The following is a 13,441-nucleotide window of genomic DNA, read 5'->3' on the forward strand; positions in this document are numbered from 1 at the left end:
CTGATCAACTGGCAGGACACTGTAGGTGCAAGATGAGTAATCTAGTACACACTCCAGAACACACACTAAGGCAAACACCTTAGACTTCAAGCCAAAGGCCAAACCATCGCCCAACACCATGGTTGTTACTACACAAACAAAGAGCAAACACTCCATCGGGATTTTCACTGACAGAAAGGCAGGAAAAGAAAGAAAAGCATCTGCCGCAGGGCTCTCCTCCTCTCCGGCACCTGGCCACACATGCGCGAGAGCATAAACCGCAATTACCGTCTTCGTGGCGGTGAGCCTGGCCGCAGAGCCGAAGTCCGCCAGCTTTATGTGTCCCGTGCGGTCAAGCAGGACGTTCTCCGGTCTGACATCTCTGGGGGCGGGAGGAAGAGGAAGGGGAGGAGATGAATGTGCACAAACACGTGGAGCGCTTATGTCTCACCCGAAGGACGGCGCCTTTTTATAGTATAGTGCCCCCATCACTATATTGGGGCGTTAGGACCCACACAGACAGTAGGGTGAGCGCCCCCTACTGGCCCCACTAACACCTCTTCCAGCAGCAGCCTTAGCTTTCCCAGGAGTCTCCCATCCAGGTACTGACCAGGCTCACACTGCTGAGCTTCAGTGGGCTGCCAGCTGTGAGTTGCAGGATCATATGGCTGTTATAAAATGTATTTAAATATCCTGCTTGCTCTCCTCTGTTAAACAAACTCTGTTAGGTGAACCCCTGTTCACCCATCCATTATCGGGAAGTTGCTGATTCATGGTAAAGCTACTGCAGTCCTGAGCTTGTCTCAGAGGTAGAAGGCACAAGGCAGGACTCTAAGCACGTCAATCCGCAGGAATTGAACCCGGAACCCCGAGAGCCGATAGATAGCAGGGTTAATCGCCACATCCCCACGCTGCCCAGAAAGCACGTCATCGCAGCCAGATCTCAAACAGGTCGGCGATAAAAGACAAATAAAAACCTGGCCTGCGTCAACTCCCTGTGCTTGGACTGAAATAAGACACCTTTGTGCAGCTCCCGCAGAGAATCTGTCACTATGCTGTGCGCCCCTGTAAGGGAAGCCAAGGTACGGTACTAATAAATACTGAAAAAAACATTAATGCAATTAACCTAAAGAACTGGCAGCCAACTCCTCCAGCCCTGCCAGATCCAGAGGGAATCAGAGAGATGGAAAGAGAGAAAAAAGGACAGGACTTTGCATTTTTGTGTCCACTTACTTAATACATATGACAGTCACATCAATACATCAACTCTGACATGAACCAAGAGAGAGAATCAAAGAGCAGGACGGGGGGGGGGGTGAGCTTCAGAGAAGAGCTGAAGACGGAGACAGGGAAGGAAGGAGACTACGGATGGCCTCAGCCAGGGCTACACGGATCCCAGGCCAGCGACTGACCTGTGGACGTATCCCATCTGATGCACGCTGTGGATGGCCAGCACCAGCTCGGCCAGGAAGAACTGGGCCGTGGCCTCGTCAAACTGGTCCTCGTACCTGTTCATCAGAGCCAGCAGGTCCCCCCCAGGCAGGTACTCCATCACCTGGCCCAAGACAAAAAAAAATCGTCTCTCAAACATCCGGCAGTAGCAGTTCACAGGTGACACACTCAGTATGATTGGGCACCAACAAGGCTGTAGAAGGAAAAGCTAGAGATCCAGAAGAGGTTTTCAGAGACTGAGACCACAGGCAGAACACGCACCAGGTGTTCAGTTTCTGACCCTTCGGGAGTGTGGGGGCAGCAGGCAGGACTGGACAGAGAGAATTGAGAAAATTGTTGGAAAACTCTCTTAGTGAAGAACCCAGACTCCAGCAGAGCTGCCCTGTTCCCAGAGCTCAACAATTAAGTAATAACTTGGAAGGACAAAGACCCAGGATGGGCCCAGGACGCATGTATCGACAGCTCACCGTCTTCTTTCAAGAGACAACGAAACCCCTGGATCTGGAGGAACTGCTAACGACCAGACAGGAAAGATGGGCTTAAGGTCCTCCTGGCCTTTGTAACCACTGGTTACATGCCAGGAACCATCACGAGCTGAGGGGAGACCCACAGCCTACTCTAGACAGCGCTGCCGAAACCGCTACCCTAATAGATGTAATCAATGATTATAAAGTTACTGCTCCTTTTCAGATGGCTTCAAATTCTAAATGAGATCAGAAAGTACGCCTCATTTCAGCTCTACTGCCACTCAAACCGCTGCAGAATCTGTAGATTTCTGGATTCTCTTTAAAAAGGGTGCAGCAACTGGCACAGTAACTGCGAATTAAAACCACTTTGAAACAGAAAGGCAGTAGCTAAATGTCATAAACCAGAGCAAATCACAGAGATGATGGTAAAAGCGAGCTATAACTGCCCATACCCACAAGATTATAAAAATAAAGGGAGACTTATTGATGGATTTTCAAAGCAAGACCCAGAATCTGAGACTGAAAACCAGGCAGTAATATTATGACATCTGTCGCAGTGCATGTGTTTGCCACAGTTTGGCCCCTTTATGTAATCACATTAGTGAGCTCATGGTCACGTCTGAACAGGAACACAGTCCTCTGCAGAACGACCGACGACCACCGGCATCTCACTGCTTCTCCTGCATGTCGAATGCACACGTATAGAAAAGCTCGGGAACGCCTTCCCTACGCACAAGAAAGCTCAGCTACGGACGCAGACAGGCCTACAGAGGCGCGAGGGATGAATGGGAGAGAGAGCTGCTCTGTCAGAGCTGGAGAAGCGACGACTGGGAACGTTACCTAGCAACAAGATTTTGTATTTCTTTCAAGCAAGCACAGGCAAAACCGGGCAGGAGAAAAAAAAATCTGACATCTGTACATTTCAGGATCTGGGAGGGAGGAGGGGAGGATGGAGGAATCAAGGATTTTTTTTTTAGTTCCATGTTTGCAAACTGTTTAATAGAAGTGCTCGAATGTCTTTTTTTCCAGCGGTGCTGCAGGAAGTGGAGTCTCCATTGTTACTGCAGCTCTGAACACATCTTTCGCCAGGGACATTACCCCATTACCCCCCCTTTTAGATTACAAATAACAATGGAAAAACTGAGAATGGTTTTATGAATAAGCATATTTACCTCTTTGTCTGAGTGTGCTTAATTGCTTCTGATAATTATCCACACCTTCCAGCCCCACCCCTGCCCTCGTTAACAAGCACTGTGTCAAAGGTCACCCTGTACCCGGAACACTGCCTCTCTAATAAGCACTGTTGGTCAGCCTGCGTCACAGGTCACACTGTACCTGGGCTGCTGCCTCTCTAATAAGCACTGTTGGTTGGCCTGCGTCACAGGTCACACTGTACCTGGGCTGCTGTTTCTCTCTAATAAGCACTGTTGGTCAGCCTGCGTCACAGGTCACACTGTACCTGGGCTGCTGTTTCTCTCTAATAAGCACTGTTGGTCGGCCTGCGTCACAGGTCACACTGTACCTGGGCTGCTGTTTCTCTCTAATAAGGACTGTTGGTCAGCCTGCGTCACAGGTCACACTGTACCTGGGCTGCTGTTTCTCTCCAATGAGGGTTGTGTAACCTGCTTAGGTGTTTATGTTGACACATAATACATCTTACAGACAATGTAGGAAAGCAATTAAAAAGGCAAGTAAAATGTTAGGAAATATAGGTAAATGCATAGAACTTAAATCAAAGAATGTTAATTGTATAGCACAAAAGTAAGGACTCATTTAGTATATTGTGTACAGTTATAGAAAATATATTGCTTCTCTGGAATCCATCCAGGGAAAAGCAACCAGATGCATTCCGGAGGAACTGAGTCTCTTTAGTCTGAAGGGAGTGTCAGTGTCCCACACTGACAGGCTGGAGGAACTGAGTCTTTTTAGTCTGAGAGGAGTCCTATGCTGACAGGCTGAAGGAATTGAACCATTTTAATCTTCAATACCGAAGACTACGAGGTGACCTGATCAAAATCCTCAAAGGCATCAACAATGTCAAAACAGCAGATTTCTTCAGAATGAACAGTGAAAGTTTCATGTGTGAAATCTAACGTGCTTTACTTATTGAATCCGCAGTGAAACATGAACCACAGGGCCCAAGTGAAACTATGTGGAAGGGCAGCAAAAAACGAGACCAGGAAGCATAATGGGAGAAGGGAACAAGCTGCTAGGCAATGTTGTTTTAGCAGTTAAGGTGGCTTCTTTCAAGAAATGGCTGGATGAGATCCTGGGATCAATTAGCTACTAACGAACTAATGAACTAGATGGCCCAAACGGCTCCTCTTGCTTGTAACCGTTCTATTGCTCTGGCAGCTGACCTGCTGTTTGAACATGCCAGCAGTAAGACTTCAAACCATTATTATTACGGAGCATTAAAGAGGCAGCAGCAGATTTAAGGACTGAATTCAAAAAGACTGATCAATGCCTTGATTGCTCTCAGAACGATCCACATCAGAATCAAACTGTGGTCATCCGCGTGGAATAAAAACATTTCAAATTTCAAAAGGATTTCTGACTACAGCGTTTGTTGATCTGAATCACAATGTTGAGAAGCTGTGCTGTGGTCAGACCCCCTCCCCACGCTGGAGACAGAGAGGGCTCCCCTGATTTTACCCCAACGAGGCTCGGAGCAACAAAGCAGGAGCCCAGCCTCCGGTGACATGGTGGGTCAAGGGCTTCAGCTATGCTGGCTTTCTTTTACTTCCAGCGTGAGGCAATGCCTTTTTAAACAAACAAACAAACATCAGCATCGGTTGCATAATTGCACGCCTCCCGAGAGCGCACTGCTAAGAATGCTTTCTGTGCTTTCACCACTCTGGAGCGATGCTGGCAGAGGAGACAGTGCCCTCTTCAGGAAAAAGAGAGCCACTACCTGTCAGCATCAGGGAGACTTACGTAAGCGAGGGCAGTTTTGTGAGAGGTGTGCTGCCGTTGTGCACCAGGACTGATCAACCAGAAATTCATTACTGAAACTATTGCCTTTCCTGAACTACAGAAGCAAGGAGTGGGACAGCAGACCGATCAGATCAGGCTCCTGTGTGATTAAGGGGCTTCTTTTACATAAGCTACACAAGGGGACTAAAACGCATCTTATGTAAGAGGAAGGAAGCTCGATTTAAACGGGAGAGGGAGATGTGGGCGATAACAGCTCCACACAAAAGTGGGAGAAAGAAATTATTTTAGAACGACTGCATTTATTTAGTCAGCCTGAGCAAGAACAGAAGCAGGGTAGTTAACCACACGGACAAAACTGTACAAACAGCCACCCATAAAAACACCTTCTTCCTGTCCGCTGTCCCTGTTTCAGAAAGACCCCCGCTGCTTGGCTCCTTGTCGATCCCTGCTCATGTCAATGTCATGGCTCAGTGTGAGGAAATGCGGAAAGGAAGCAAATTGCTGTTGCACAATGCTCTAGAACCCATTAGTGTGCTTCTGCCTGCACAAGCCTGATCTAGCTCCTCCCATCTCACTGGCTCTCGGGCACCGAGCGCAAAACATCAGCCAAATCCAAACCGGGAGCCACACCACAGCACAGGCAAGATGGGAACCTGTCCTCCAGCAGGATAAAAACACACAGGGTGCTGGACAGTGAAAGCTGTGGACAACAGAGTCAGAAAGCTGGGTACACACCCAGGCAGGATACTGGACACACTTGCACGTGGGCCACAACAGTTTGGCCACAACCCAGCAAGCACTAACACTCCTAAGACATTCTCAGGGTCTGCAGCGCGCGAGGGGAGGGCGCACTGCCCGGGTCTGCAGCGCGAGGGGAGGGCGCACTGCCCGGGTCTGCAGCGCGCGAGGGGAGGGCGCACTGCCCGGGGTCTGCAGCGCGCGAGGGGAGGGCGCACTGCCCGGGGTCTGCAGCGCGCGAGGGGAGGGCGCACTGCCCGGGTCTGCAGCGCGCGAGGGGAGGGCGCTACATTAGGTAGGTGGGGGGGGGGATGTGCGCACTCCCTAGGGGCTACAGTAGGTGAGGAGAGAGAGAGGGCTCCAGCCGCCTACAGTTCATGTCAATATTTTATAATATGTCTTTGTTGTAAATGTCTGTAACATGTCTGTAGATTTTATTTTACTTCTATTTTTTGTTTTGTTCCACGTTAAGTTTATTATTTTTATTTGCTTTGGCAACACTGATTGTACCCATCGGTCATGCTAATAAAGCACCTTGAATTGAATTGAATTGAGAGGGGCGCACACTCACCAGGTAAAGGTTGTCTCGGTCTTGGAAGGCGTGCTGGAGCTCTGGGACCCAGGGGCTGTGGTTGCGCGCCAGGATTGCTCGCTCCTCTTCGTAAAGCGCCACCTGGCAGGAGGACAGATGAGCTTGGGGGGTTTCGTTCATCCGTTCTCTCTGCCCTGCAGAGGGCCTTCTCCTCCGGGAGAGACCACGCACAGCAGGTCCCCCACAGAGCCTGGACTCACATCACTGATGTTGTCCAACTAATAACAACCAGACCGATATAATTACAGCAAACAAAACTGCACGTCAAAGCGTACAGGCCAAATGCAGCTGTTTGTTTTGACAAGTAGATAGATATATAATACTTTATTAATCCCGTAGGGAAATTGATGAAAGTAGGAAGTAAGCGCTGGCTATATATTTTCGAACAGGCTATATTTATCATAACTATAAAATAACTCCCTTGATTCTCAGCTTGTTCTAGTAAAAATAGTGAACCAGTAAAAAACGATGAACAGTTACTATAGTTACTACTGTATATAAAACAGTGACAGAGAAACACTGAATTGTTCCTTTCTGTTAGTGTAAAGGAGAAAGCCTATGAGGCTTTGAGTGGGATGGTGCTGGAAGGTGTCATCAGGGCAGATGACAGCTGAATGATCCAACGAGCGCACCAGAGTGCTAACACGATCAGGCCAGTGGTTACGTGCCATACAGGATTTTCTCAGGAAGCCCCTGTAAAAACAGGGGTGTCCATTCCTGGTACTGACTTTGGAGGGCTGTAATTCTCCCAGGAACAAGGGAGAGCAGCTAAAATGATCAGATTAAGTGAGTAATTAGTGGATCTGGGCAAGGAAGAGCTGGTCTGGATTGAAGACCTTCAGACACACCAGCCCCGCTAGATCATGACTGGACACTCCAGCTGCTACTGCAGGGGCATTCGGAATCCATCTGTCCGCACTCGTGCCAGGGCAGGTCTTCGGCCAGCTACCCTGTCCGCTGGGCAGCGCCGATTCGATGACCAAAGAACCAGACGGGACAAGGCGTGTCAGTGCCTTACATCTTCCAGGGCGCGCAGGCGGCTCTTGCTCATGACTTTCATGGCGTAAACGTCGCCCGTGGTCCGCTCCCCGACCACCTGCACTTCAGCGGAGCGCCCGCGCCCCACCACGCCGCGCACCTCGAAATCCCGCGCCCTGGGCTGGAGCTCCCGCAGCTCCGACACGGCCTCCGAGTCTGCAGGGGGGGAGACAGCACAGCGCCCCCAGGTCAGCTGGGCATTCGGAAGCGAGGATACAACACAAAGAAAAAGCAATTACGAGAGAATATTTCTGTCCTGCCCTACTTTTAAAAATATCAATTAGCACTGAATACTTTTAATGACGCTACCCTGACGGCAGGAGAGACGAGCACGTGAGTGTGCTCCTCACAGAGGTACATCTCGAGCTTTCACAGGGAGATTACAGTCCTGCAATACTCCTGTTAAAAGGAAGACAATGCTGATTTATAACTCAAACAAACCACACTTTTTAAAGTGAGTTCAAGTAGGGAGCTGCAACAGCACGCGCAGGCTGCAAAGGAACAAGTAAAGGTTTATTCCGTGATGGAAAAAGAGAAGGAAATCACACCTGAAGAAGGCTCCACAGCCGAAACATTGTGTTTCTTTTCTGCTCTCTTCAGAATGGAATAAACCTTTACTTGTTCCTTTTAAAGCCACTTCTCAGTTCAAAGGTGGTAACTAACTGCGAGATAAATGTTTATTTATTATTTTCCATGCTGTTTATCGGCAGGCACGTCAACGTGACTGAAACCGTGCCAGAGCAGGTGGCTCCCCTGCGCACACTGTCAGGCCCGGCTCGGCTCCTGGCGCGCTGCTCTTACACTTGCTGACGAAGTTTGCCACATGCTGGATTTTCAGGAGCTCCGGGGAGCTGCACTCGTCGAACAGGGCCAAGAGGGAGTCCAGCAGCCCCTCTCGGCTTAGGGCGGGGGCCAGGAAGCAGCTCTTCCCCTGCGGAGAGAGAAGTGGGGGGGAGGGAGGACACACGGCACGTGAACAGAAGGAATCTAGCGGAGATCCACCCACAGAACAGCAGCCTGTCACACACTTGAGTCCAGGTCTGGGCTAGCAGACGCTGCTGTGCAGAGAGCTCAGACTCATGTATGAGGCAGCTGATTTTCAGCTAGAACAGTTAATCCTGATAGGTCTGTATTCTGCTGCACGGCAGTAACTTTATGAGAATGTGGACAGGAATAACGATGTGAGTGGACTAGTGCCGGACAATGACTCACTTACATCCGTTGGGAAAATGTGATGGATTAGCTGCTACAACACCTTCTACTGGTTGCTCGTGTGCAGGATACTTAGAGACGCCCCGATCGTTTTTTTAATGCTGTGGCCAATGTGAATGAAGGTTTGCTCAACGCCAAACTGAGTTCCTTCTCACCCAGGCTAATCTGTATTAATAAAGCTATCACAGTAGTTAATGCTTTTAGAGGTTTCAAGTAAATCGTTGATGCTTGTAACATACAGCCAGCGCCAACTACTGATTTTATCATGGATATGCAAGACTTGTGCACAGCAGGAGTGTATTAGTCACAATGGACAAGCTGGGTGGGTTTTCATTCACAGCTCTACAGTCTTCTAGTCTGGTTCTGAAGCAGCCTGGGCCGTCTCAGCATCAGACTGACAGGGAGATCAGATCAGCACTCCTGCCCTCCCCAGAGCCCATCGAACTTCAGGCACGCTCCCTTAACAAGAGCTCAGCTACCCAGCTGCAGATGTGCAGAACTGCTTAAGCAGATAAGACACCCCCACCCCAACCTGGTAAATCCTGGAGCGGACTGTGCTGCTGTGCACCAGGAGTCTGAGCCTGTAAACCCTGGAGTGGACTGGGCTGCTGTGCACCAGGAGTCTGAGCCTGTAAACCCTGGAGTGGACTGTGCTGCTGTGCACCGGGAGTCTGAGCCGGTAAACCCTGGAGTGGACTGGGCTGCTGTGCACCGGGAGTCTGAGCCTGTAAACCCTGCAGTGGACTGGGCTGCTGTGCACCAGGAGTCTGAGCGGGTACATCCTGGAGTGGACTGGGCTGCTGTGCACCGGGAGTCTGAGCCTGTAAACCCTGGAGTGGACTGGGCTGCTGTGCACCAGGAGTCTGAGCCTGTAAACCCTGCAGTGGACTGGGCTGCTGTGCACCGGGGGTCTGAGCTGGTAAACCCTGCAGTGGACTGGGCTGCTGTGCACCTGGAGCCTGAGCCTGTAAACCCTGGAGTGGACTGGGCTGCTGTGCACCAGGAGTCTGAGCCTGTAAACCCTGCAGTGGACTGGGCTGCTGTGCACCGGGGGTCTGAGCTGGTAAACCCTGCAGTGGACTGGGCTGCTGTGCACCTGGAGCCTGAGCCTGTAAACCCTGGAGTGGACTAGGCTGCTGTGCACCGGGAGTCTGAGCCTGTAAACCCTGCAGTGGACTGGGCTGCTGTGCACCGGGGGTCTGAGCTGGTAAACCCTGCAGTGGACTGGGCTGCTGTGCACCTGGAGCCTGAGCCTGTAAACCCTGGAGTGGACTGGGCTGCTGTGCACCGGGGGCCTGAGCTGTAAACCCTGGAGTGGACTGGGCTGCTGTGCACCAGGAGTCTGAGCCTGTAAACCCTGGAGTGGACTGGGCTGCTGTGCACCAGGAGTCTGAGCCTGTAAACCCTGGACTGGACTAGGCTGCTGTGCACCAGGAGTCTGAGCCTGTAAACCCTGGAGTGGACTGGGCTGCTGTGCACCGGGAGTCTGAGCCTGTAAACCCTGCAGTGGACTGGGCTGCTGTGCACCGGGGGTCTGAGCTGGTAAACCCTGCAGTGGACTGGGCTACTGTGCACCAGGAGTCTGAGCCTGTAAACCCTGGAGTGGACTGTGCTGCTGTGCACCGGGAGTCTGAGCCTGTAAACCCTGCAGTGGACTGGGCTGCTGTGCACCGGGGGTCTGAGCCGGTAAACCCTGGAGTGGACTGGGCTGCTGTGCACCGGGAGTCTGAGCCTGTAAACCCTGCAGTGGACTAGGCTGCTGTGCACCGGGAGTCTGAGCCTGTAAACCCTGCAGTGGACTGGGCTGCTGTGCACCGGGGGTCTGAGCCGGTAAACCCTGGAGTGGACTGGGCTGCTGTGCACCGGGAGTCTGAGCCTGTAAACCCTGCAGTGGACTGGGCTGCTGTGCACCAGGAGTCTGAGCCTGTAAACCCTGCAGTGGACTAGGCTGCTGTGCACCGGGAGTCTGAGCCTGTAAACCCTGCAGTGGACTGGGCTGCTGTGCACCGGGAGTCTGAGCCTGTAAACCCTGGAGTGGACTGGGCTGCTGTGCACCAGGAGTCTGAGCCTGTAAACCCTGGAGTGGACTGTGCTGCTGTGCATCGGGAGTCTGAGCCGGTAAACCCTGGAGTGGACTGGGCTGCTGTGCACCAGGAGTCTGAGCCTGTAAACCCTGGAGTGGACTAGGCTGCTGTGCACCAGGAGTCTGAGCCTGTAAACCCTGGAGTGGACTGTGCTGCTGTGCACCGGGGGTCTGAGCTGGTAAACCCTGGAGTGGACTGGGCTGCTGTGCACCAGGAGTCTGAGCTGGTAAACCCTGCAGTGGACTGGGCTGCTGTGCACCGGGGGTCTGAGCCTGTAAACCCTGCAGTGGACTGGGCTGCTGTGCACCGGGGGTCTGAGCTGGTAAACCCTGGAGTGGACTGGGCTGCTGTGCACCGGGGGTCTGAGCCTGTAAACCCTGCAGTGGACTGGGCTGCTGTGCACCGGGGGTCTGAGCCTGTAAACCCTGCAGTGGACTGGGCTGCTGTGCACCGGGGGTCTGAGCCTGTAAACCCTGCAGTGGACTGGGCTGCTGTGCACCAGGGGTCTGAGCCTGTAAACCCTGCAGTGGACTGGGCTGCTGTGCACCAGGAGTCTGAGCCTGTAAACCCTGCAGTGGACTGGGCTGCTGTGCACCGGGGGTCTGAGCTGGTAAACCCTGCAGTGGACTGGGCTGCTGTGCACCTGGAGTCTGAGCCTGTAAACCCTGGAGTGGACTGGGCTGCTGTGCACCTGGAGCCTGAGCCTGTAAACCCTGGAGTGGACTGGGCTGCTGTGCACCGGGGGTCTGAGCTGGTAAACCCTGCAGTGGACTGGGCTGCTGTGCACCGGGGGTCTGAGCTGGTAAACCCTGCAGTGGACTGGGCTGCTGTGCACCGGGAGTCTGAGCTGGTAAACCCTGGAGTGGACTGGGCTGCTGTGCACCAGGAGTCTGAGCCTGTAAACCCTGCAGTGGACTGGGCTGCTGTGCACCGGGGGTCTGAGCCTGTAAACCCTGCAGTGGACTGGGCTGCTGTGCACCAGGGGTCTGAGCCTGTAAACCCTGCAGTGGACTGGGCTGCTGTGCACCAGGAGTCTGAGCCTGTAAACCCTGCAGTGGACTGGGCTGCTGTGCACCGGGGGTCTGAGCTGGTAAACCCTGCAGTGGACTGGGCTGCTGTGCACCAGGAGTCTGAGCCTGTAAACCCTGGAGTGGACTGGGCTGCTGTGCACCTGGAGCCTGAGCCTGTAAACCCTGGAGTGGACTGGGCTGCTGTGCACCAGGAGTCTGAGCTGGTAAACCCTGGAGTGGACTGGGCTGCTGTGCACCGGGAGTCTGAGCTGGTAAACCCTGGAGTGGACTGGGCTGCTGTGCACCAGGAGTCTGAGCCTGTAAACCCTGCAGTGGACTGGGCTGCTGTGCACCGGGGGTCTGAGCTGGTAAACCCTGCAGTGGACTGGGCTGCTGTGCACCAGGAGTCTGAGCTGGTAAACCCTGGAGTGGACTGGGCTGCTGTGCACCAGGAGTCTGAGCCTGTAAACCCTGCAGTGGACTGGGCTGCTGTGCACCGGGGGTCTGAGCTGGTAAACCCTGGAGTGGACTGGGCTGCTGTGCACCGGGGGTCTGAGCTGGTAAACCCTGGAGTGGACTGGGCTGCTGTGCACCAGGAGTCTGAGCCTGTAAACCCTGCAGTGGACTGGGCTGCTGTGCACCGGGGGTCTGAGCTGGTAAACCCTGCAGTGGACTGGGCTGCTGTGCACCGGGGGTCTGAGCCTGTAAACCCTGCAGTGGACTGGGCTGCTGTGCACCGGGAGTCTGAGTTGGTAAACCCTGCAGTGGACTGGGCTGCTGTGCACCGGGGGTCTGAGCCTGTAAACCCTGCAGTGGACTGGGCTGCTGTGCACCGGGGGTCTGAGCCTGTAAACCCTGCAGTGGACTGGGCTGCTGTGCACCGGGGGTCTGAGCTGGTACATCCTGGAGTGGACTGGGCTGCTGTGCACCAGGAGTCTGAGCCTGTAAACCCTGGAGTGGACTGGGCTGCTGTGCACCGGGGGTCTGAGCCGGTAAACCCTGGAGTGGACTGGGCTGCTGTGCACCAGGAGTCTGAGCCTGTAAACCCTGGAGTGGACTGGGCTGCTGTGCACCAGGAGTCTGAGCCTGTAAACCCTGGAGTGGACTGGGCTGCTGTGCACCGGGGGTCTGAGCCTGTAAACCCTGGAGTGGACTGGGCTGCTGTGCACCGGGGGTCTGAGCCTGTAAACCCTGGAGTGGACTGGGCTGCTGTGCACCGGGGGTCTGAGCCGGTAAACCCTGGAGTGGACTGGGCTGCTGTGCACCAGGAGTCTGAGCCTGTAAACCCTGGAGTGGACTGGGCTGCTGTGCACCGGGGGTCTGAGCCTGTAAACCCTGGAGTGGACTGGGCTGCTGTGCACCGGGGGTCTGAGCCTGTAAACCCTGGAGTGGACTGGGCTGCTGTGCACCGGGGGTCTGAGCCTGTAAACCCTGGAGTGGACTGGGCTGCTGTGCACCAGGAGTCTGAGCCTGTAAACCCTGGAGTGGACTGGGCTGCTGTGCACCGGGGGTCTGAGCTGGTAAACCCTGGAGTGGACTGGGCTGCTGTGCACCGGGGGTCTGAGCCTGTAAACCCTGGAGTGGACTGGGCTGCTGTGCACCGGGGGTCTGAGCCTGTAAACCCTGGAGTGGACTGGGCTGCTGTGCACCAGGAGTCTGAGCCTGTAAACCCTGGAGTGGACTGGGCTGCTGTGCACCGGGGGTCTGACGGTCACCCCCAGCTGGTAAACCCAGCAGTCTGCCCATCACCCCGAGCTGCTCACCTGGAAGAGGAGGTTGAGCCGCGTGCAGCGGCTGGCGATGGCCTCAGGGCAGCTGGGCTCCCGCGGGCTGCTCTGGGCTCCAAACTTAAACTTCAACATCGCTGCGCCCCCCTGCAGGCAGACACACGCCGGTCAGGGCCGGACCGATAATCGCCTGTACATCGAGCAG

At 53.9% G+C, this 13,441-nt stretch overlaps 1 protein-coding gene across 9 annotated transcripts in view; it reads right to left on the reverse strand.

Moving 5' to 3' along the window:
• Positions 1-13,441, reverse strand: part of citb (citron rho-interacting serine/threonine kinase b) — an 80,650-nt gene that overhangs the window by 66,443 nt on the left and 766 nt on the right. For all 9 annotated transcript variants that reach the window (XM_088617863.1, XM_088617859.1, XM_088617858.1 and 6 more), the window contains exons 2-7: positions 13,273-13,383; positions 8,005-8,134; positions 7,184-7,359; positions 6,145-6,246; positions 1,392-1,534; positions 268-361 (exon numbers count right to left, since the gene is read on the reverse strand). In XM_088617863.1, coding sequence (XP_088473989.1) covers positions 268-361; positions 1,392-1,534; positions 6,145-6,246; positions 7,184-7,359; positions 8,005-8,134; positions 13,273-13,371 — 744 coding nt within the window. In that variant the 5' untranslated portion in view covers positions 13,372-13,383. The remainder of the gene's footprint in view (positions 1-267; positions 362-1,391; positions 1,535-6,144; positions 6,247-7,183; positions 7,360-8,004; positions 8,135-13,272; positions 13,384-13,441) is intronic.

This window comes from Lepisosteus platostomus, chromosome 24 (assembly GCF_059453375.1).
Source record: "Lepisosteus platostomus isolate fLepPlt1 chromosome 24, fLepPlt1.hap1, whole genome shotgun sequence".
NCBI classification, from domain to species: domain Eukaryota; kingdom Metazoa; phylum Chordata; class Actinopteri; order Semionotiformes; family Lepisosteidae; genus Lepisosteus; species Lepisosteus platostomus.